Source organism: Capsella rubella, unplaced genomic scaffold (assembly GCF_000375325.1).
Source record: "Capsella rubella cultivar Monte Gargano unplaced genomic scaffold, Caprub1_0 scaffold_6, whole genome shotgun sequence".
Classification (NCBI taxonomy): Eukaryota; Viridiplantae; Streptophyta; class Magnoliopsida; order Brassicales; family Brassicaceae; genus Capsella; species Capsella rubella.
Genome location: NW_006238918.1, coordinates 169,146 through 191,601, shown reverse-complemented (window position 1 = coordinate 191,601; position 22,456 = coordinate 169,146). Strand labels below are relative to the sequence as shown.

The 22,456-nt window shown below is 36.3% G+C and overlaps 6 protein-coding genes and 1 non-coding gene across 7 annotated transcripts; 3 read left to right on the top strand and 4 right to left on the bottom strand.

Moving 5' to 3' along the window:
* Nucleotides 1-1,649: 1,649 nt before the first annotated feature.
* On the top strand, nt 1,650-5,533 carry LOC17883952 (mRNA-capping enzyme). The gene is made up of 15 exons (XM_023781391.1): nt 1,650-1,760; nt 1,908-2,034; nt 2,118-2,269; nt 2,373-2,456; nt 2,547-2,609; nt 2,724-2,858; nt 2,947-3,168; nt 3,387-3,512; nt 3,791-3,840; nt 3,979-4,141; nt 4,236-4,376; nt 4,504-4,614; nt 4,720-4,818; nt 4,913-5,224; nt 5,402-5,533. The coding sequence occupies exons 1-15, from the start codon at nt 1,656-1,658 to the stop codon at nt 5,531-5,533; spliced, it is 2,022 nt and encodes a 673-aa protein (XP_023637159.1). The 5' UTR covers nt 1,650-1,655.
* Nucleotides 5,534-6,350: 817 nt separating this feature from the next.
* On the bottom strand, nt 6,351-7,353 carry LOC17884456 (UPF0098 protein CPn_0877/CP_0992/CPj0877/CpB0906). The gene is made up of 3 exons (XM_006289266.2): nt 7,193-7,353; nt 6,605-6,899; nt 6,351-6,505 (listed from the first exon to the last, which is right to left on the bottom strand). Exons 1-3 carry the CDS (start codon nt 7,309-7,311, stop codon nt 6,431-6,433), a joined length of 489 nt encoding a protein of 162 aa, XP_006289328.1. The 5' UTR covers nt 7,312-7,353; the 3' UTR covers nt 6,351-6,430.
* Nucleotides 7,354-9,829: 2,476 nt separating this feature from the next.
* On the top strand, nt 9,830-10,348 carry LOC111830227 (transcription factor bHLH140). Its single transcript, XM_023781870.1, has one exon. The coding sequence runs from the start codon at nt 9,830-9,832 to the stop codon at nt 10,346-10,348; it is 519 nt and encodes a 172-aa protein (XP_023637638.1).
* A 640-nt stretch (nt 10,349-10,988) lies between these two features.
* LOC17882450 (transcription factor bHLH140) lies at nt 10,989-14,310 on the top strand. The gene is made up of 6 exons (XM_023781868.1): nt 10,989-11,058; nt 11,146-11,279; nt 11,741-12,612; nt 12,719-13,316; nt 13,394-13,564; nt 13,730-14,310. Exons 1-6 carry the CDS (start codon nt 11,034-11,036, stop codon nt 14,051-14,053), a joined length of 2,124 nt encoding a protein of 707 aa, XP_023637636.1. The 5' UTR covers nt 10,989-11,033; the 3' UTR covers nt 14,054-14,310.
* LOC17882212 (pyruvate decarboxylase 4) lies at nt 14,153-16,560 on the bottom strand. The gene is made up of 5 exons (XM_006286378.2): nt 16,039-16,560; nt 15,798-15,961; nt 15,077-15,727; nt 14,691-14,997; nt 14,153-14,608 (listed from the first exon to the last, which is right to left on the bottom strand). The coding sequence occupies exons 1-5, from the start codon at nt 16,558-16,560 to the stop codon at nt 14,438-14,440; spliced, it is 1,815 nt and encodes a 604-aa protein (XP_006286440.1). The 3' UTR covers nt 14,153-14,437.
* A 2,611-nt stretch (nt 16,561-19,171) lies between these two features.
* LOC111830264 lies at nt 19,172-19,321 on the bottom strand. Its single transcript, XR_002833648.1, has one exon. It is a non-coding gene; the product is annotated as a small nucleolar RNA snoR144 (small nucleolar RNA).
* Nucleotides 19,322-19,980: 659 nt separating this feature from the next.
* On the bottom strand, nt 19,981-21,801 carry LOC17883778 (mitochondrial succinate-fumarate transporter 1). Its single transcript, XM_006288209.2, has 2 exons — nt 21,287-21,801; nt 19,981-20,691 (listed from the first exon to the last, which is right to left on the bottom strand). Exons 1-2 carry the CDS (start codon nt 21,683-21,685, stop codon nt 20,152-20,154), a joined length of 939 nt encoding a protein of 312 aa, XP_006288271.1. The 5' UTR covers nt 21,686-21,801; the 3' UTR covers nt 19,981-20,151.
* Between the last annotated feature and the right edge of the window lie 655 nt (nt 21,802-22,456).

Here is a 22,456-nt window from a genome sequence, read left to right as displayed (position 1 = left end):
TAATATTGAACGAAATTTTGTATATACATGTATCACATAAGAACATAGGAGTTTGAAAGATTTGTATATACTTGTATCCTATAAAAATAAAATAAAAATATTAATATACATCATATTGAATAAGAGACCATAAACTAAAATAGTATACGATTAAAAAGAAAAAATAGTAAACGATAAATCATAAGGAAAAACTCAAAATAAAATGTAAAAGTTGGAAAGAAAAAATTGATGTCTTTATTCAACAAATGTATGATTATATATTGTGAGGAGAGGGTGTCGATTTTTTGGGTTTGTAAGTTAGTAAATTGAATTCTTATAGAAAAATCTTTTCAGCTTGTTAAAAAATTTAAGTGATTTCTTTAAATTTAATATATATATTTAGAACATTTAAAGGAAAATTCAGAATTTAAGGTAATTTATTTAAAATAACTTATGGAATATATTCTTTATGAGTGATTTTTTATTAGTACTGATTTGATGATTAATAATTACAAAGATAAAATATTGTTATTAAAGTATTTTTAGTTAATTATAATAATTTTTTCTTTTCTTATAAATCGGGAGGTTTCCTCCCGTTTTCACACCAAAAAAAAAATAATTATCCTAAAATTTTTATTATTTTTTTTGTATCCAAAATATTTTCGTACTATTCATTGAAATATATATTAATAATTGTCAAAATATTTTTTTTCAAAATTCAAATATAACCATTTCTAGATATATATGGATCTCTATAATTTTGCATTAATTATGCTACTGATAAAATATTATTCTTTTTATAGGTAATTCAAATTGATAAAGATTGGAATAATACCACTAAACTCTTTTCATATACTATTTTTTATTCTGATTAAAATCTTTCATTTAACATATTAGGAAAAAAAAAAAGATTTCATATATTTTAAACATCACACTAATTTATAAAATCTTTCGTTTTTTTATAGCAATATATATATATATATAATTCAAATTTTATTTTTCGAAAAATTTAACTAATTCAAACTAATTAACATTTTTTTTGATTAGATTACCATTGTTTATGTATTTTAGATGCATTTATATATTTGTTCTACCAAATATTTTTAAATTATATTTTTCTATATATCAAAGATTTAAACTAAAAAGATTATAGTTTTCTTTTTTTGCATATAAGAAATTAATATACTAATTAGAATATTTTTAAAAGATTAAGATCTTTATATTCATAACAAATTTTCCTTATAAGACATTTTTTATTTAGCATTAATATATTTTCTAAAATATAATAATGTAACATTAATATAGTTTCCTAAATGATAGGAATCTGGTGTATATTATTGAAATATTTGGAAAATATTTAACAAAACAATTTGGCAAGTATCCGATTGAAAATTTAACCCGGAATTTTTTGAAAAATCCGACCCGAATCCCTTGTGTACTTCTCTTTTACTATAGTAGGGATTAAAGCCCACATACACGTCTTTTAATTATTTCTCTCTCCCGTAGCCTGTAGGGTTTCGATTTCGTCTATTGTCAAAGTCGTTCCTGTTACTGATTCTGGAAACGAGACCGGCTAAGATTTGTGAGTTTATGCTTTTCTTTGAAAATTCTGTTTACCGAATTCTAGGGCTTTGGATAATTTTCCTGAATTCTAGGGTTTTGCAGTGATAGCTGCGATGGACCTAAATGCTTCACCCCTGCCCGAAGAAGACGATGATCATCCTTTAAATAAGAGATGTCTTGAAGACCGAATAGAATCGGCAGTTGAGATTGCAAGACGGGTACCATTGATTTTACAGAATCACAAACAAACTATATAGTTGATTACATAACTTCTTAATTCGAATAAATTCATGTGTCCTTTGTAGTGGATGGAGGAAGTTGATACTAACTGAATGGTCATATTAAGTTATCTGTTGGTGTTATAGGAGCGTGAAGAACGAAGGAAACGAATGAGATTTGACAGGCCAACCAGGATCTCTCAGCCCGTCTACCGTGATCAGTCTTACCAGAAAAGAGATACTAGAGTCTATGACCAAAGCAAGATCCCTCAAGGTATATATTATATGCTTTGCTACTTCCTCAGACGATGGTTTTTATGTTCATTGGTTTCATAAAGTATGGATATTTTGATACAGGTTGGCTTGATTGTCCTGGTTTTGGTCAGGAGATAGGATGCATTATTCCTTCTAAGGTTCCCCTTAGTGAATCTTACAACGAACATGTTCCTCCTGGCAAAAGATACTCTTTTAAACAGGTGGTCCGTAACCAGAGAATTAGTGGACGAAAGGTATAGCAAGTCTTTTTTTTCCCTTCAAATATTGTATCAATCTTTTTTTTTTTCTCTTTGCTTTGCAACTGATCTCCAAAGTAATGGGTACTTTTTTTTTCAGCTTGGTCTAGTGATTGATCTAACTAATACTACTCGTTACTATCCTACATTAGAATTAAAGAAGGATGGCATCAAGCATGTTAAGGTGATTAATCGAATACTCTGTGTGTTTTATTCATTGTATCATCTGCACCAGCATTTAGCTGATTGCTTTATCTTCTTTTTACTGTTGTAGATCGCATGCAGGGGTCGTGATGCTGTGCCAGATAACGTTTCTGTAAACAATTTCGTCAACGAGGTACTTGTTTTATAAGTTCTATTCTCTTCTTCACTTGGAGTTTATTTAGTTGAATTTTAATTGAAGTAAAAACTTATCTACTGTTGGTGACTCATTTGAGGATATTGTTTTCAGGTTATTCATTTCATCCTTAATCAAAAACACACAAAGAAATATATCCTCGTCCATTGTACGCATGGGCATAACCGTACAGGGTTTATGATAGTTCATTATCTTATGCGCTCTACGCCTACGATGAACGTTACACAGGTTTAATTCTTTCAGATCTGTACTTGTGCATTCGCTGCATTGATCCTGTTTAGAATGGAGATTCTTACCTCTGTGTGGCCTTTGACAGGCACTGAAAATGTTCTCTGATGCCCGACCACCTGGGATTTATAAACCAGATTATATTGATGCTTTATACACTTTTTATCACGAAATAAAGCCTGAGAGTGTTACTTGCCCACCAACTCCTGAATGGAAGAAGTCTGCTGAGATTGATCTTAATGGTGAAGCTGTTCAAGATGATGACGATGATGATGACGAGGCTCCGAGTGGCCGTGTTCAAGTAAGCGTGGTACGCATTTTTTTTCTTTTCTATTATTTAAAGTTTAAACAAACAATCAAATTAAATTATATATATATATATATAGATATTTTTTTTTTTGGGTCAAATTATATATATATGTATACATATATATTAATGATTTAATTAATCCGTGTTACGATTATCTTTGGGTGCATATTGTTGATGGGTGTGGATCTTGTCTTTCTTTTACTGTTTTGTTGTTTCAGGAAAATGTGAAGATGTCAAATGATGACGTTTTAGGTGATGAAATACCCCATGGTCAGGAGGAAGCTTACCGGCGGTTCTGTAATAAGATTCTTTATCCAAATAAAAAGCATACGACAAATATTGGGGTAGGAATTTAAATTGCTCTTATGGAATCTCATATTTGATATAATTCAATTTTTACTTAAAACTAAAACACAGAAAAGTTATACTATAACATGTGTGTCATGAGTCACTCATAGTCTCTCATTTGAGCTTAGTATCTACCAATGGACTATGTTTAGTCTCTTTTTGCCTGCATGTGTGGTTCATCAAAAGCATGTTACACGTTTGTTGAGAATAATGAATAGTAGTAAGCTTCAGTGATCTCTTAACCATTAACTAGATTAAATTTTTGATGATGCAGGGAAGAGGATGTACACGATTCCCAGGTTCACACCCAGTATCGTTAGACAGGTCTGTGTCTCTGCTTTACTTTCCGTATTTGCGTACAAAGAGGATTTAGCAAGTGGATATACAATGCTGTGGTTTCAGAGGTTCTCTGGTCCTAGTTTCTCGATGTAGCTAAATCTTTTACGCTTTTTCCACACACAGAGAGAGTTTGCAACTTTTGAGGCAGCGGTACTATTATGCGACATGGAAGGCAGATGGAACACGTTATATGATGCTCTTAACTATAGATGGGTGCTATTTGATAGATAGGAGCTTTAAGTTTCGGAGGGTGCAGATGCGTTTTCCCTGTAAACACTCACGTGAAGTAAATAGCTTTCTCTATCATTGCTTAACTAGAGGCCTTTTGTGTGCCATGTGTTTTTGAATTCCCTGACCTTAATTTTGGCTTTCGGTGGTAGGAAATTTCTGAAAAAGTGCATCATTACACTTTGCTTGATGGAGAGATGGTAATTGATACTCCAAAGGATGAAGAAGGTCAGGCAAGGAGGAGGTACCTCGTATATGATCTGGTAGCAATCAACGGCGAATCAGTCGTAGAGGTTGGTACATACATTACCTCATCACATGCTTTGGTTTTGGTTCCCTATGTTATAATATCAATTTCAATATTGTCGATCGGTTATATATTATATAAAACTTAAAAGATCATTTTAAAATGAATACCAGCGGACTTTCTGTGAAAGATGGAACATGCTCGTGAAAGAAGTGATCGCACCCCGTGATGCTGAGAGGGGGACAAGTAGAAATTGTTACAGATACGACCTGGAGCCTTTTGGAGTGAGTTGCATTTTCTGTCTCATTCCATATTATTATTATATTTTCCTAATTTTCACTTGTATAATAAGTTTTTTTTTTGTTATTGTTGTTGTTATAATTACCCAGGTCCGAATGAAGGGTTTTTGGTTACTTTCCACTGTTGAGAAGCTTTTGAAGGTTACCATTCCTTCGCTTTCGCATGAATCAGATGGCCTAATATTTCAGGTAACCCAAGGGATGTTTATATTTCAGTGTTTTAGGTGTCGATAGGATAGTTTTCCTGACATATGTGTTGGGTTTTGTGGACTAATTAAAATAGGGTTGGGACGATCCCTACACTCCCCTAACCGATAAAGGTCTACTGAAGTGGAAATATGCGGAGATGAACTCAGTTGACTTTCTGTTCGAGATGGATGAGAATGATGGGCGAAGAATGCTCTTCTTGCACGAAAAAGGAAAGAAAAAGCTTATGGAAGGCTATTCGGTGGAGTTTGGAGATGAAGACTTGAACCCGGCCACTTACTCCGGAAAGATTTTAGAGTGTAGGTGGGATCAAAAGAAGCAAGTTTGGGTTTACATGCGGATCAGAGTTGATAAACCTACACCAAACGATATTGTCATCGCTCATAAGGTCAGCATATTTAATTAATCTTATTCTTGTATTATTAGATGAACGAGAAAATAACAGAATCACCTAGCTAATAAATATTTTTGAAATTTCTCCAACCATATTTTCAATTACGCACATAGTATATTGTTCTTCACAATAACTCTCTTACTGGATTCAAATCTTTATGTATGAAAATAGGTGATAAAATGTATAACCGACAACATCACCGAGCAAGTGCTGCTACAAGAAATAAGAGAGATCATTCGTCTCCCAATGTACGCAGACCGCATCAAAATTGACAGCCGAGCTGCTGCGGCACGCCGAAGGTGACAAGAGTGCCAATAGTCGTAAGATTATGAACTTCGTCAACATGTTGGTCGTAACTTAGATACATAACAATAGTCTTCAATAGCCTGATTTGCTTTCTGTATTACTTCAATAATATGGTCATGGAGACACTCCAAATGAAATGTCCATTCTCGAAGCCACAGTGGAATTAACTTCAATACATTATCTTGGATATTTACAACCGTAGATGGATTGATATCATCCAATCATCAGCAGAAAAACCATAGACTTCTCAAATCCATCTCTTCCTCTAACAACTAGGAAATGGCCATCGCTTTATCATTGATTCCGAAATTAATCCTAGCAGTAAAGCCCAACGATGTCTCCCACAAATCGAAAGAAACAAACATGAAAAATAAAAAGATATCACCAATGCACCAAAAGAAACAAACATGAAAAAATTAAAAATATATCACCAATGCACCAAAAGAAACAAACATGAAAAAATTAAAAATATATCACCAATGCATGATCAGACCGTTGACGTCTTCATAAGATTAAGAACTGACATCTAGTCATTCGCAGAAATAAACAGGAAACGACTTCCGTGGATATGATCTCATGGAAATATTATCTAGACTATTAACACAATATTTCAAAAATACTCAATTCTGGTGTATTTAAGAAATTTCCCTTTTTTATTAACATAATTATCTAGATTATTAACATAATATTTCATGTTAACACACTTAAATTTATGTAATATTAGGCTTCGAGTTTGCGATATCAAACAAATTTTATTATTTTCACATGAAGTACAATTCTTAGTTCAGTACATTCTTCGCATTAAACCAAAAAAAAAAAAATCCATGAGTACATTCGCATATGATATGATCGTCCACGTATATCACTTATAGTATTTAAGTATCCGCAAAGTGTTTAGGCCACACACGTCAAGATCGCTTCTCCTAGCACGTGGCCTTCAATAGCATCCAACAATCTCTCTTTCGTCACCTGAGCCACCATTGACATTTTAAAACTAACTCTTCATAAAATTTCTACACCACCAACAAATATGATTAATAAAATAAACCATGTAGTTTTTTTGGTTACCGTATGACCAAGATTTGGTTTATCATCGAGAGCAAAGAGCTTGAACTGGAAACGGTGATCATGGCTAGGCATGAGGGGACCACGCCATCCCGGAATCTTGTGGTCGTTATTCCCCTCCCGAATACCAGCGGTCTGGTCTTCCTTACCGGAAAATGCTTCCGGAAAACCTTTCATCTCAGGCGGTATGTCCACGACTACCCATACCGTCCATGGCACGAGCGGTCCACTAGGGTCTGGCGCATCTATGTCCTCCACCACCAAGGCTAGTGATTTTGTACCTTCGGGAACGTTATACCTACGCAACCCACGTACGATATCATTGTGAAATGTTTATTAGATACGTATTCTATAAGCCCACAGTTAATCACTAGAATTAGTAAATGCTACTCGTACTACTCATCTACGACACCTTGTGGTAACAAATTAACTTAATTTTTTTTCCTAATAGAAATAGTTATTATGTGTCATAAATTTATGTAGCAAAATATAACAAAACATCATCACTATTTCACCATCCATTAATCCATATATGTATATATGTAACAAAGGTCAAAAATAAAAAATATATAAGGGAACTGCGATACAAACCATTCGAGAGGAGGAGAGAGATTCTTCTGAACACCTTGGCCTCCCTTCGTATACTTTCTCGGCAGCTTCCCATCATTGTCTATCGTCGGCGAAACCAACCTGAACTCATCACTCGACATTTTTGTTTTTACGCTCCTTCGTTTTTTATAAAAGTTTATGTTTTCTTGGTTTATCGCAAAAGATAGTCTCTTTCTTTTATACTAATCGTCTAATCCTTTACAAATATGCTCTTATCGTTTAGTTTACTAAATTTAAACGGATCTCTACGTGTGCGAATACAATAACACTTCGCCAACATGAATGTCACGTGGCGTCATTGGAATCTATGGAAGGGTCTAGAGAAAACGTGTAGGCTGTGAAGATTACACCGTGGTGTGTTTGCGAGACGACTTCTGGCACAACACCATATTGGGCTTTTTTTAGAGGGCCTAACTTTTCTTGTTTTCCACCTAATTACTATAATGTTTTTTTATATGTTCGGATTGACGTGCGTATGTTATTTTATTTTGTTTTTCAACTCAGCGATGAATCAATTTACACCACGTCACAGAAGATCTAAAATATAAAATACATATGTACAAGATAACAAAAATAATAGTGTGTGAACAGAGAACATCTTCTAGTTTTACTGTGTCTGAGTCACTATGCGGCTGGAAAGGTACCAAAATAAATGCAGACAGTAACATATGAGTACATCACCATCACCAAAATCCAAAACTTTGCTTTCGCATTTAGTTTCCTTATGTAACCACTACACCTTTATTAGTTTACTCATTTTTCCTTCTTAGCTTCGTTGATCTAGTTTGGCAAGGTCTATAGGCCTATAACCATCCAGAACCCGAATACTTTTCTGTTTATGCAAGGGGGGAGCAGCTACAATAATGATACGAGATTTTTGGGACGATACGAAACAGTTTTCTTTATTAGCTTTTACAGAAAATCTGAAGTTACAAAGAGAGAAGTCTCGCTGCGGCAGTTATAGACTATCAGCCGAGCTGAGAACCCAATACGAAACAGAAGTGCAAAATCACGAGAAAGAGAGTCGCGGCGGGAATCTCGGGCTAGAGCGAGTTCGGGCGCGACACGATTCTCTGTCTGGTGGATAATAACCTCTGGACCGATCTCCGTTCCAAACAATGGTTTAATGTATTTATAATGGCACAGAAACCTAGAAACTCTTTGTGTATCCTTGGCGAATGACGATTTTACCCCTGCGAAGGTGCTGGGCCTGTTTTTGGGTGAAAGGCTTTATTTAATTGCTCATCTTGTTTAAGGGCCTTCTAATATTGGAGGGGGCAAGGCCCATATCCAACATTTTCCATGTTTTCTAAAACATATCATACTTCAAAACTAATAACTCTGTTTAACCCAAAAATCACTTATAAATCAAAACATTCTTCCGTAACATAGCATTTTTGTTTCATTCAAACCGTACGTAGCCTTCAAAACCTTTTGTTAATTAATTACAAAACATGTTGTAGTCTTTCAAATTCCGTTCTTTCGCTGGAACTAGCAACTGGAGGTTAAATAGGCGATTTGAGAAAAATAATTGAAGAAAAATAAGTTGGATATTTTTATCTCACGTAAAAGTAACGTCTCATTCACTCAACAGCCGAGAAGACAGTTACCTATCTCTCTCAGTTAAACTTATATTATAAGTTAATTTTTTAAAAAATACAACTTAAGAAATCGTTGTTTAAAATTTCATACTATCAAAGGGAATTGCGTAGATACAATAAAATAGAATAGAAAGACTAGAATGACCAAATCCTTGAGAATATATATTGGCAAACTCATGCGTCTTTCCAGCATAGTTGTTGTTATCCGGTCTAATCAAAATCATACTTCCCTATTATAGACTAAAATGTGTTTTTATTCAAAAGGAGAAAGAAAAACAATTTTTTTATTCTATAAATGAGAGAAGAACGATGACAAATCAATGGATTGGGACATGTACTGTACATAAACGTGGGTAATGTGCAATGAAGGTAGTTGTTTGAGAAGACAGTACGTAGAGTTTGAGTTTGTAAGAAATGATTAGGGTTTTGTTTTTCGTCTGCACTTCATCCCAATGTTTTCACCGAACCCCACTACTACGTGAAACCCGGATCCTCACGTGCTCTTCCATATTCTTCGAGGGAAAGAAAACTCTCAAATGTTACTATGTTATTAGTAGTGTATTGCAAATTGAATCTCGTGAAATCTCCTGCTGCTGACACAATTTAATCAATTTGTGTACTAGTGTTTAAATAACTCTTCCAATAAGTATTTGTCTAATTAGATTAGGAACGTACTACAGTATAATAATGCCATGCATCATTACAGTTTTTTTGTCTTTGTTTAGAAAATTACGACATCACACATATGTGTTTGACGTGTATCTCGAAATTTTAATAGAGAAATTTTGTTATATACATCCATCAAAAGTCAAGTTCGTGTAAATCAATGTACTCTTCCGCCGTCTATAGATACTTTTCATTTTACATATACACAATAAAACATCACAATCGATGGCCCCGCGATACAATTAACTAAAACGTTAGCAAAAATAAAAACCAACGTTAGCACTACACCAGTTCGTATATTTAGCTATATATATACGCATACTACGTAACAAGTACCATTATAACAATCACAATGGATGATTTCAACCTTAGTAGCCAAAACCCTAATTCATCATCCACCACTTCCTCATCCTCTTCCCCTTTCCACGGTCACAGTAGCGAAACCGGAAAAACAAAACGGTCAAGGTCAACGTCCACTTTGTCGACGGATCCTCAGAGCGTGGCGGCCCGTGAGAGACGGCACCGAATCAGCGACCGTTTCAAGATTCTACAGAGCATGGTCCCTGGTGGTGCGAAGATGGACACTGTCTCTATGCTTGACGAAGCCATTAGATACGTCAAGTTCCTGAAAGCTCAGATCTGGTTTCACCAAAACATGCTTGTCTTCTTAAACGACCACGAAGCCACGTCGTCTTGTACTTACTCTCCCGCCGCCGGAGGATTCGAACCAACTCTCTTTGGTTGCGATGACGACTATGCCCCTGTAAATGAGACGTACTCACAAGGCATGCCACTTACCCTTACGGACTCGAAGTATTCGCCATGGTTTGGTTCGGTTGGTTCTTATGAGCAAGAACGTGGCTCATCTTAGTTGCCATATGCGATATCATGCATGTGATTTACATATTACATAATCTACCGCCTTTCTTAATTGCTGTCGCAATCTTTCAGCAACTTTAGCTTTCAGGATTAATTATATGCATTTAAAATTTTGAATAATACTTATATCTTTCTCTGAAGATGTATTTAATTTGGAGATGATGCACTCTATAAATATGTGAAAATGAGACTAATTAACCTGTATAATTCTGTATCAACGTAAAGATCATTGGTAAATACTAATTACTAAAAAGAGCGTATATATGTCTATATCACGGACTAAACTAGAATCCTATCGTTTATTTTTTACTTTCTGATTTTCTCAACCAAGTAACGAAGCTAGTAGCTTTTGTCCAACTTTTAAATTGACAAACCTAAAACATGTCAAACGTCTTTACTAGCTGCGATTAAAAATATAAATAATTAAACATCAACAAGCTGCGATTAAAATAAATAAATGAAAAAAAATTCACAAAAAGAAATAAGTTTGTTTTCATAGCCGGACATCAGAGCGTCTTAAAAGTAAACTGCGGAACAACAAGTCGTTTCGATTTCGCAGAGACGTCACGTATTCCAAACACGCGCGTGTCACACGACACGCATTACGACGAGTCTCACCGCAATTGTAAAATCGGAGAAACAGAGGGGAGACGACTTTCTCTGATCAACGAGAGAACATGGAACTGCAAATGGAAGACTCAGGTAAAAATCAAACCTTTACTGAATCAATGCACCTTCGATATCCGTAGAGTTGTAAACAAAAGCTTTTCTGATGAGTTTGTATGACAGTAATGGCTAAAATTGAAGCAGAGAAGACGAAGCAGATAGTAGTGCTTCTGATTGGTCCGCCAGGAAGCGGCAAATCGACTTTTTGTGACACCGTGTTGCGTTCGTCTCACCGCCCTTGGTCTCGCATTTGCCAGGTCTCTCTTTTTTTCTCACTCTATATTGATTGTTTTTTTATTGCACAGAAGCTGACTGATGAAAGTCCTCAACGAGACTAAACTTGTTCCAGATTCTTAGATGAACTTTTGAAATTTATAAAACTTTCTGTTATCCTTATTCACAGAACAAAAGGTGACGCTGTTGTTGATTTGTGCAATAGGTTGAAGTCGTTTACATCTATTTTGGTTGATCTAAGCGAACATTTATCATATATTTCTGGCTTCAGTAGTGGTCTTTTGGGGTTGTGGTTGCGGTTTCGTATGTGACCATACACCTGTTTAGGAACCAAAATGATTCATATGCTCATAATGTGAGACCGAATCCTTAGAACTAGAGCATGGTGATGCTGATTAGATATCTGTCTTGTTAAAGAAATTTTGTTGCTATCAGTTTAAGAATATGTGATGGCTTAGATTTTCATTTGTATAACTTATTTCAGGACATTATCAGCAATGGCAAAGCTGGAACAAAGGCTCAGTGTTTAAAGATGGCCATAAATTCCCTCAAGGAAGGCAAGAGCGTTTTTATAGACAGATGCAATCTTGACAGAGAGCAGCGCTCCGAGTTTATTAAGCTTGGTGATCATGGCATTGAAGTCCATGCAGTGGTTCTGGAGCTTCCTGCTCAGGTTTGTATATCTAGATCAGTCAAAAGAACTGGTCACGAAGGAAATCTACAAGGCGGAAGAGCTGCAGCTGTTGTGAATAAGATGCTTCAGGGTAAGGAGCTTCCGAAAGTGAATGAAGGGTTTTCTCGGATTATGTTTTGTTACAACGATGCGGATGTTGAAAATGCTGTTAACATATACAACAAGCTTGGTCCAATGGATACACTTCCTTCTGGCTGTTTTGGCCAAAAGAATTCAGACACTAAAAGCCAACCCGGTATAATGAAGTTCTTTAAGAAAGTCACTGCTCTTCCTGGTGCATCGTCTAATGGAGCTACTAACACAACTCGAGAAGCTAATGAAAAGACAGAAAGTTCCCGAGTTTCGCCAGCTAAGCTTGGTTCTACTGATGTTGTACCTACACTGGCATTCCCATCAATTTCGACTGCGGATTTTCAGTTTGATCTTGACAAGGCATCTGATATCATTGTCGAAAAAGCAGAGGAATTCTTGCCTAAACTTGGCAATGCGCGTCTTGTCTTAGTGGACTTGAGCCATGGGTCAAAGATTCTATCTCTGGTCAAGGCTAAGGCTTCTCAGAAGAACATTGACTCAGAGAGATTTTTCACATTTGTGGGGGACATAACTAAGCTTCGTTCTGAAGGTGGTCTACACTGCAATGTTATAGCTAATGCTACTAATTGGTAAACGTCCATTATTTTCTTGCTCTTCAGTAACATTCCCAAATTACTGAGTAAGATTAAGAGGGATCATCTTCCATTAATAGCTAATTTTGTAAGTTATGCGCAGGCGGCTTAAAGCTGGAGGCGGAGGAGTGAATGCAGCAATATTCAAAGCTGCTGGTCCAGATCTCGAGACTGCGACAAGGGTACGAGCAAACACTCTTCTTCCTGGAAAAGCCGTGGTAGTTCCTCTTCCTTCTACATGCCCTTTACACAATGCAGAAGGTATTACACATGTCATACATGTTCTAGGACCAAACATGAACCCAAACAGACCAGACAACCTTAACAACGACTACACCAAGGGCAGCAAAACTCTCCGAGAGGCTTACACATCTCTGTTTGAAGGTTTTCAATCAGTAGTACAGGATCAATCAAAGTTTCCCAAACGAAGCAATCAAACAACTATCCCAGATTCTTGTCAGAATATTAAGGAAGACTCTGAGAGAAACAAAAAGTTTAAAGGATCACAAGATAAGGCCTTGGCTGATAATCTGGAATCAGGGTCTCTGGAGGATACAAGAGACTGTGGACAGAAGGTGAGTAAAGGGTGGAGTACATGGGCATTGGCTCTCCACAGCATTGCGATGCACCCAGAGAGACACGAGAATGTTGTACTAGAATATTCAGACAACATTGTTGTGATAAACGACCAGTACCCAAAGGTATGACACAAATTAATAAATATAGTATCTTTCTTCATGAGGCAGATAACAAAACAGGATATTTTAACTGGATTTAGGCGAGGAAACACATGCTAGTACTGGCGAGACAGGAGAATCTAGATGGGCTAGAAGATGTCCGCAAGGAGAATCTTCAACTTCTGCAGGAAATGCACAAGGTTGGTCTGAAATGGGTCGATAGATTCCAGAACGAGGATGCATCTCTGATCTTCCGCCTTGGATATCACTCGGTACTGAAGTCATCCTTTACATTCAGATTTCAGAGCATGGAGTTTTCCACTTTCTGCTCAGTACTTCTGTTTTACTCTTTGAGATACTCGTTTTAGAGTCTCAAGCTAAGAGTTCAGTAGCAAAATCTTCGAAATTGGTATGATGAACATATTATCCTTTTTCAGGTTCCGTCAATGCGGCAACTACACTTGCACGTTATAAGCCAAGACTTTGAATCAGATAGTTTGAAAAACAAGAAACACTGGAACTCTTTCACGTCCTCGTTCTTCCGTGACTCGGTTGATGTACTTGAAGAGGTCAAGAACCAAGGCAAAGCTAATGTGGCGAGTGAAGATCTTTTGAAAGGTGAATTGCGTTGCAATCGGTGTAGAAGCGTACATCCGAATATTCCTAAACTCAAATCGCATGTCAAAAGCTGCCGTTCTCAGTTTCCTGATCATTTACTCCAAAGCAATCGTCTTTTGGCTCGCCCAGAGACTAAGGAATAACCAACCGGTTCAGTTTCGGGTAGGTTTAAAGTGTTTTCTAATTTTAACGGGTTAAATATGTTATATCTTGATATCTGGAAACAATCAGCTCTGTTCTTAGGGGTTTTTTTTTCCTGGTTATTAAGTTTTTTATTTGTCCAAATTGATTAGATGTTAGATGGTGTAATTGTTTGATAAACGATCAAATCAGTGGGACTTTCACTTTTAAGAAAAAACACATATATTTTGAAGTTTATAATGAAAACTTTATTTCGCCATCAAGTGGAGTTTCACTAATTGGAAAGATAATAATAAAACCAACGGTCGAAAAATTCGAAACCAGTAAGAAAATAAACAGAAAGATGCATGAGCTACAATCAAAGATTTGTCTCTCTTTGCTTGCTTCTACTGAGGATTGGGAGGGCGACCATTAGCAGCAGCGACGCGAGATCCCCACTCAAGCAACTCTCTACTCGTATCATCTCTGTGAACAATCACTTCAATGAAACAAAGACAATCTTTCTTCTCTGATGTCGCTGTCTTAATCGCTTCCTCTAACTCCTCCTCGTACTTCACCTACCAAAGACACAACATTCATAATGTTACTACTTCAACACAATTTTCCATATGTTGTTTAGTTTCCACTTGTAATAAGTACCTTTGTAGTCCAGCATTTGCCTTCACCGTTATGAATGGCATCGACGAGACCGGTGTAGTTCCAGTTCTTGATCACGTTGTAAGGACCATCATGAATCTCGACCTCAATGGTGTAGCCACCGTTGTTAATAAGGAAGATGATCGTCTTCTGTCCGTTACGAATCATCGTGGATATGTCCTGAGCAGTAACTTGGAAACTCCCGTCTCCGATGAAAGACAAGACTCTCTTCTCTGGTGAAGCCTGTGCGTACCCCAGAGTTGCACCAACAGACCAACCAATTGATCCATACTGCATCTGAAACTCGTACCTACAATACACAGAAAAGCTTTTTTCAAAATCTTGTGTTAAATGTAAAAGATTCAGTATAATTTGTGTTGGATACGTACCCACATCCTTTAGGCAGCTTTAGTTTCTGGCAGTTGAACCAAGAATCACCAGTTTCAGCAATCACAGCAGTTTCACTAGAGAGCATCTTCTGAATGTGTTGGAACATTGCGTTGACTCTCAGAGGCTCTTTTGGCTCGCACTTCCGTGGCTTACCTTCAGGGACAAAGATCCTATGGTAGTTCTGATAAGCAGTCTCGTTACGCTTCACCCTCTTAGCCAACTCTCTAAAGAACTCGCTCATGCGAACGCAACCAAACGTAGGACCATTAGCTACAACGACACGATCAGGATGCACAATGATGGCTTTTTCTTTCTTGAGGAGAAGTGAGTAACCAACGGAGCTGTAGTCGTTGAAGATTGGACCTGCGAAAATGTAAGCATCCGCAGATTCGACAATCTCATTGCAGAAAGGTGTGCTCACTGCTCCCCAGTAAGTGCCAATGAAATGAGGATGGTTCTCTGGTACAAAGCCTTTTGCAGAAGGCATCACTGCCATGGCGTAGCCTGAAGCATCAGCTAGCTCCACAAAGGCCTCACTAGCTTTAGCCACACGCAACTTCGGACCACCAACCATAACTGGCTTCACTGACTTGTTCAGAAACTCCAGTGTTGCTTCCACCGCAGCTTCTAGACCCATCTTGTTGCTCAACCTATAACAATCCATACATCAGTAATCAAGCTTGATTCATGAAGAGATTAGGAGTGACCAGATATACATACCTTGGAGTTAAGGCAAAAGGGACAGGATCACGAGCGAACGTAGGATGTGGGATTGCAGCTAAGTTACAGCTGATGCTAATGTACACAGGCTTGCTCTCTCTCAGAGCTGTTGATATCGCCTTATCAATCTGTTCATGCGCATCCTCCAAATTGTTCACCACAGCCTTAAAAACAGAACATTACAAAATGCTAATCTTGTGATGACTTGAATATAGTTTAGCGTGTGGTTATTTATATATACCTGGTAACAAGTAACAGTCTGGAAACACCTAAGCTCTTGGCTGAAATCAGGTAAACCAATGGTGTGATGAAGAATCCGGTTAGTGCCGAAATCGTTGGAGTTAGGACCTCCCACGATACATATAAGTGGCAGATTCTCACTGTATGCACCAGCGATCGCGTTCAAAACGCTGAGTCCACCAACGGTGAAGGTCACCACGCAAGCGCCGACTCCACGAGATCGAGCGTAGCCATCCGCAGCGTAACCGGCGTTTAGCTCGTTGCAGCATCCGATGTTTTTGAGCTCTGGCTCGGCGATGAGGTGGTCGAGAAGAGTTAGGTTGAAATCACCGGGAACAGAGAATATGTCGGTGACTCCGGCTTGGACAAGACGGCGGGCTAAGTGACGTCCTAGGGTGGCTTCGGAGGAGGTTACGGTGGAGGGAGAGGAGTCTTGGATTGTTGCCACGGCGTTGCTTGGTGGACTTCCGATGTCACCAGTTGTTGGCTTACAAGTGTCGATGGATCCTATTTTTGTGTCCATTTGGAAAAGTTAGCTTAAGTAATAATTGTGTATATATGATTATGAAACTCTCTTCTAATTGTTTTTTTGATGAGTAATATGAAGGCGGGTTATATAGTTGTGTGTGGTGGAGTAGAGAGAGTATTTATGAGAATTATACATTAAGGCGGTTTCTGACTTTCTTGTGCTAAAAGCAAAATATATTTTCATGAAAGTATTTGCAATTTATGATCTGCTGTCATTTCTCATATTTGCTATTTATTCTGCTGTCGTTTTTTATTTGCAATACACGAAACACACTTGACAGTCCCATTGTATTTTGTAATAAATTTACAAAAAAAAAAATTTGGTATATTTTATTAAGAAAATGCATCATGTTTATATTCTAGACATATCATTAGTGCATCATTAAGCTTCTGGTTGTTGCTCTTTGAACTTGTTTGCCAAGATTACACATTAATGCTTCATTAACCCACTGATTTTCCTCTTAACTACGGTGTAATTTACTCTTACGTATGGTAAATAACTTAGATTAATACAAAGTGCCAAAGAAACGAAAAAAAATATATTTATTTGTGTTATAAAGAAATACTGATTCGTATTGGTCAAGATTTTTTTTTTTTTCATTAAAAGAGATTAGTATCCATATTAGAATTCAATAATTTACATGTGATGCACGTAAACGAATAAAATATTCCATCCTGATTCCATCAATATCTTCTTAAACTCGATAACGCGAGAAATGATAATAATAATTATATAGCCTAGTTTCTCACATATATTAAAAACAATTAGGGGTAAAACTGAAAATAATACATATAGTGGTTAATGTAGCAATTTATAACACCATTTCGAGTCATTTTGTTTCATGGCTTCTTATAATTACAGTAAAACCTCTATAAATTAATAATGTTGGGACCATGAAAATCTATTAATTTATAGAGGTTTTAATTTATCGATAAATTAATAATTATTAATTTATAGAGAGATTTTCTTAATTTGGAAAGTTTTTTCAAAAAAAGATTTTAAAATAAGATTTAATCATGATAATTAGTATTTTATATAATCATTAACAAAAAAAATAATTATTATTATGTCTTGAAAAAGAATTCTAACAATTTTAATATAGTAAAATATTAGAAATAAACTCTGACAAAAAATAATGGGTCTATATATACATATATTTTGAAAATTTTACCTAATTATTAATTTATAATATTGATGGGACCATATATTTACAAAGGATTTTCAAAAAAATATTATCTTATTATTTTATCAAAATGTATCTAAAATTACACTGGTTCCAACTTGGGACCGGAGAAATTTATTAATTTATAGAGATTATTAATTTATCGAGTATTAATTTATAGAGGTTTTACAGTAATTTCTTCTGCTAACATGTAAATATCATTAAAAGTGAAGTTTGAACTTTTCTTGCTTATTCTGACATTTGGGAACAATTGTTTTTTAAGACTTTTCACGATCATGCATCATAAAAGTATTTGTTAAATAATTAAACAACAACAAAACGGAATATTGTGTTAACGTATGAGATATTAAGAATGGACCGATTTATTAAAAAAAAATTATGACGTTTATAAATAAAAGGAGGATATATTTCAAACGTGTATATTTGACGTGTTAAATGATAACCTTCAAAGCTATGTCTTTGTTTATTTCTCAAACCAACAGAGTCGCCGGTAATATATCATATCCCCCACTTGACATCTCCTTAATTGACCACTAGAAGGTTTTTGTCGTAAAGCTAGTGCTAGTTTTAAATTGGTGAAACCAATACGAACATGGTTTAAGAAAGAATGTCGAAAAAACTGCGTTAAGGTAGACCCGTTTTGAGTGTTTAACATAATTTGCTAAGGAGAATTACTTTTCCATTTCACTATATATGCTAAAAAAGTGAAATGTAGTGTGATAACGCAAAAAACTAAAACATTCCCGTTCATAGGGCTTTTACTAGTTTCAACTCTTAGCAATACCCGTGACTAAGGAGACAAGAAACTGTTGAAAATATATCATATCTTCAGGCCTTTTATGATTTTGCATCGGCCCAAATCAGAATCTAATACCCAGCCAAAAGGTTCGGTGACTGGAGACAAAACAAGTCAAGGGATCCGTGACGGAAACAGATCCAACCATCAAGGTTAGACCGATAAAAAGACTTAAGAGACAATCTATTACGTATTACTGCAGTATATAATCTGAATTACGGTTTTTAATTTAAGAGACAAAGTGATCACCGAATATATATACACACAAGTAGTGAGTATTGTTTGTTTGTGTTAAACAACTTTTACGAAACCAATGCCAGTTAAGCTTATTGTCTTGCTCGTTTAGACATAACATCCAGCCAATTTTAGTTGTGAAGTTCAAATGGCGTAAGAATCTGAAAAACATGTTCTGGGCAACAAATTGCGGAGTCCTCTATGTTCTAAAATATGCAAATTGCGTAGATATCAATCTGATGAATATATTTCATATTTATAGTCAGGATCATTCATATATACTAAATAGGTGACAGAATCGATACTGGACTCACTGGAAAAAAAAATGCCAACGAAAGTTTCATACGAATTCAAACAATTGATGACAAATAATTCATACGAATTCAAAAAAATAATGTGGCAGCAAAGAGGAAAAGATCAGTTACATAACGGATTAAGTAACCGATCAAAATAGTTCCTCACTAATGAAGCCATTACATGATTTAGGCAACTGGGAAAAAGAGAGAGATCGATGTTCGATTCACTCGGCAAAAAGTTGCCTATTGTCCTATACTAAAAAAAAAAATACATTCTTCTGATACTTTTTGAAAACCAACACAAAGAACAAAAATCTAAAATCAGCGATTGTATGCAAATAAATTTCCCATCAGAGTAACTATGACAATATAGCATCATATGAATCTGATTTAACAGACCCATAGCTTTAGATATGTAATCCTCATTAGGAAAAATTGAATTCGACTTTGAGAGAGCAAACAAAATCAAAACCAAAAACCGTTTCGAGGAACACTACAGAGAAAGATAGATGAGAAGCTCTAAAACGAAGCGTCTATAAAAAGGAGAGGTTGCTACGATGATGATGATAGAAAGAAGATGGCGGCGGCTAATTAGGGTTTTTGGTACTACATATAAAGAGGCTTGGCAACTGCGGTTTAAATATGTGGGCCTATTTGTTCCAAACATGGCCCATTATTGAATGACCCAAAAGCACTATGGACTTTGCAATTTCTGGTTGAAATATGTGGGCTTAGTGTTCCAAACATAGCCCATTACTATAACCCAAAAGCAATGTGGACTTTGCAATTTCAAGTTAGTGGGAAACTGATGAATTCACCTGACGCTGTTGGCAATTTTCGTGTACTAAGCTAATTTTGTTATCATTTTGTAGTAAAGTTATTTTATTACTACTAAACAACAAAACTTGAACTCCAAAGTTTGATTATAATATTAAAACAAAAAATCGTTACAAGTTGTTACCATCTTATTGTTTTTCATGATCAAATCGATTTTGCGTAGATCAAATCCAAATCCTAACAAGAATTTTCAGAAATAAACCATCAAGAAACACTGATTGAAAAATTAGTGTCTCTCTCTATAAAGGAGCATTCTGGAGATATCTCATCTCGTAAAGACCAGTGACTTGATCAGCAACAGCCCACATAATGGCTTGTCCTGGTGGAATCCTCATTAGCCTTGGCAACAATCCTCTCCACAAAGCCACTAGTCCTTCCTCTGCATATATCGTTCTTATGGCATGAACCATCCCTCTATATCTCAACCCACCTTCACTGTCTCGGGTTTGAGCCATCAACCTCGTTTTCACCACATCAAATGGCCCTGTGCAGAACGGACCTGCTGTCCCAGCCAAGAACCCTGAGATCATTGACTGCCATGGCTGCAAGACTTTACCGTCTCCTTCATGTTTGTTCCACAATAGTACATCAAACGCGTTTTTTGCTGTGAACATTACGGCTTGGTTGGTGCCGTTTCGCATAACCGTAGGTGCTGCACCTGACCATAACCCCAATATGCTTTCTTCTCTCACGATGGTTCGAGCACAGTGTATAGGTCCTTTGTACTTGAAGAGCTCGGGTCTTAATCCTTTCTGCTGCTGAAGTCTAATTTTCACCACCTAAAGAATGCAAAAACAGAGAACTCAATCAGTGTTTTCCTCTCTCAGTGAAAGGAATCCATTGGAAAACTCTTAAATCCATGGCAAGAATACAGTAAAGAGAATCAAACCATATCTCTCTAATCACAACAAGAACAAGACTTGCTTTTTTTCTAACACAGATAAGAACATAGAAACAAGCAAGATTCATAAAGACTAACCAAGTTACTGTTTGTGATAATCAAGAATACGATTCTCAGAATCAAGAATTGGCAATGAACACTAGGGGGGCAAAATTACAATTCCCGTAAACGTAGCAAAGAGATTCGTTCGCATTTACAAAAAGCATCAAAACAGATCTGAAGAAATAATTTTTATTTCCCGAAGACTAAAAATAAACTAATTTATTGATGAACAACAGATAGTTTCTCACTTTCTGGTGCAAGAGTTTCAATTATACCAAACTATAATTAATTATGAATAAACTATAGTTTAAACCGATTCTAAAATCAGTAAATCCGAATATAAAATTAGGGAAAGACATGTGATTTCGTCAGAATTATTTTGTCCTGTAAAGTAAGCGAAAAGGCAGCAAATGTTGAGAAGCTTTTACTACCTCAAAGGGTGTAACAATGGCGAGAGCTTCAAGAACGCCGGCGCCGAATCCGGAAAGCAAACGGCCACGGTTGCTGACCTTTCCGGTCTCGGAATCTTTGAACAAGGTCTGGAACATGGCGTTAGATCCCATCCGGAGCGTGTACTTGAGCGTGAGGTGAGTGGCGAACGGCGTTAAACCTTTCCAGAGAGCACGAACTCCTTCGGTGCGAACCACTGTCGAGCCACAGTGCGAGATTCCTTTGTAAGCGCCGACGCGATCTAGCTGGAGACGCGTTTTGATTACGTCGATTGGTTGGAGACAACAGGCCTCGACCACTCCGCCTAGTGACCCTGACACTGCTTTCATGTACGGCGGTATCTGTTTCTTCCGTTCCGTCGTCTTCGCCGCCGCCGCCATTTTTGAAACCTCCCTAGTCCCTCCGGTGGCTAAGCCAAACAAGAAAAGAAAGAGAAGAAAGCAGAGAGAAAGAGAGAGAGAGAGATAGGGAGAGTCCTTCCTTCTCGTATTTATTGTTTTTGATATTCTTATTTTTGATTGATTTTTGTAAAAACTTTTGCTTTACAAAGAAACAAAAACTAACTAAAATTGTTGCATCCTTAAAATGTTGGAGAAGAACATAACTCTTTTCCTGAGGTGTCATTCGCAAAAATATTCTAATTACAATTATTTTGTTTACATAACAAATAAAAATCAAATTCATATTTAAACAATTTTAATTTTTTCAAAAAAGAAAATTAAAAGAGTTGGTAAAAATACTCAAATGTATCACGGCTCCTCTTACTTAACGTAACGTTTCGCCGTACATGGTGGTTCAGAGTCGAGAGAGATTCCATTCTCATCTATGTATGGTAGTCTCTGAATATAAAGTTTCCATAGCAAATGAAACACACTCTTCCACAACCAGGTAAATTCTGAATTATTTGATTGGTGTAAATCTATTTAATCACTAGTTGTGATTTTTAGGCCTCTTGTTCCTATAAAGGGACCATATTTTGATTTTATGTCATCTTCAGCGGTCGTAAATGCCCAACATTATATTACCCTTTTTAACAAGATTTGATTTTTTTTTTCTTTTTTTCATACCACAAGATTTGATTGTTTTCCTGGGAAGAGTCACTGTAAGGATACAAAAGGGAGCCTGGTTTAAAGGATTTTATAAAGCCTACA

Excerpts from the sequence above, each read along its gene's own strand:
- LOC17884456 (XM_006289266.2), bottom strand. The coding sequence starts at position 7,311 with ATGTCGAGTGATGAGTTCAGGTTGGTTTCGCCGACGATAGACAATGAT. Across the intron at positions 6,900-7,192 it reads CTCTCTCCTCCTCTCGAATG|GTATAACGTTCCCGAAGGTA; the intron begins GTTTGTATCGCA and ends TGGGTTGCGTAG. Across the intron at positions 6,506-6,604 it reads AACCAAATCTTGGTCATACG|GTGACGAAAGAGAGATTGTT; the intron begins GTAACCAAAAAA and ends ATGGTGGCTCAG.
- LOC111830227 (XM_023781870.1), top strand. The coding sequence starts at position 9,830 with ATGGATGATTTCAACCTTAGTAGCCAAAACCCTAATTCATCATCCACC.
- LOC17883952 (XM_023781391.1), top strand. The coding sequence starts at position 1,656 with ATGGACCTAAATGCTTCACCCCTGCCCGAAGAAGACGATGATCATCCT. Across the intron at positions 2,270-2,372 it reads AGAGAATTAGTGGACGAAAG|CTTGGTCTAGTGATTGATCT; the intron begins GTATAGCAAGTC and ends TTTTTTTTTCAG. Across the intron at positions 4,819-4,912 it reads CAGATGGCCTAATATTTCAG|GGTTGGGACGATCCCTACAC; the intron begins GTAACCCAAGGG and ends TAATTAAAATAG.
- LOC17882450 (XM_023781868.1), top strand. The coding sequence starts at position 11,034 with ATGGAACTGCAAATGGAAGACTCAG. Across the intron at positions 12,613-12,718 it reads ATAGCTAATGCTACTAATTG|GCGGCTTAAAGCTGGAGGCG; the intron begins GTAAACGTCCAT and ends AGTTATGCGCAG. Across the intron at positions 13,565-13,729 it reads TCCGCCTTGGATATCACTCG|GTTCCGTCAATGCGGCAACT; the intron begins GTACTGAAGTCA and ends ATCCTTTTTCAG.
- LOC17883778 (XM_006288209.2), bottom strand. The coding sequence starts at position 21,685 with ATGGCGGCGGCGGCGAAGACGACGGAACGGAAGAAACAGATACCGCCG. Across the intron at positions 20,692-21,286 it reads CCATTGTTACACCCTTTGAG|GTGGTGAAAATTAGACTTCA; the intron begins GTAGTAAAAGCT and ends TGCATTCTTTAG.
- LOC17882212 (XM_006286378.2), bottom strand. The coding sequence starts at position 16,560 with ATGGACACAAAAATAGGATCCATCGACACTTGTAAGCCAACAACTGGT. Across the intron at positions 14,998-15,076 it reads AAGCTGCCTAAAGGATGTGG|GTACGAGTTTCAGATGCAGT; the intron begins GTACGTATCCAA and ends TGTGTATTGTAG. Across the intron at positions 14,609-14,690 it reads GCAAATGCTGGACTACAAAG|GTGAAGTACGAGGAGGAGTT; the intron begins GTACTTATTACA and ends TGTCTTTGGTAG.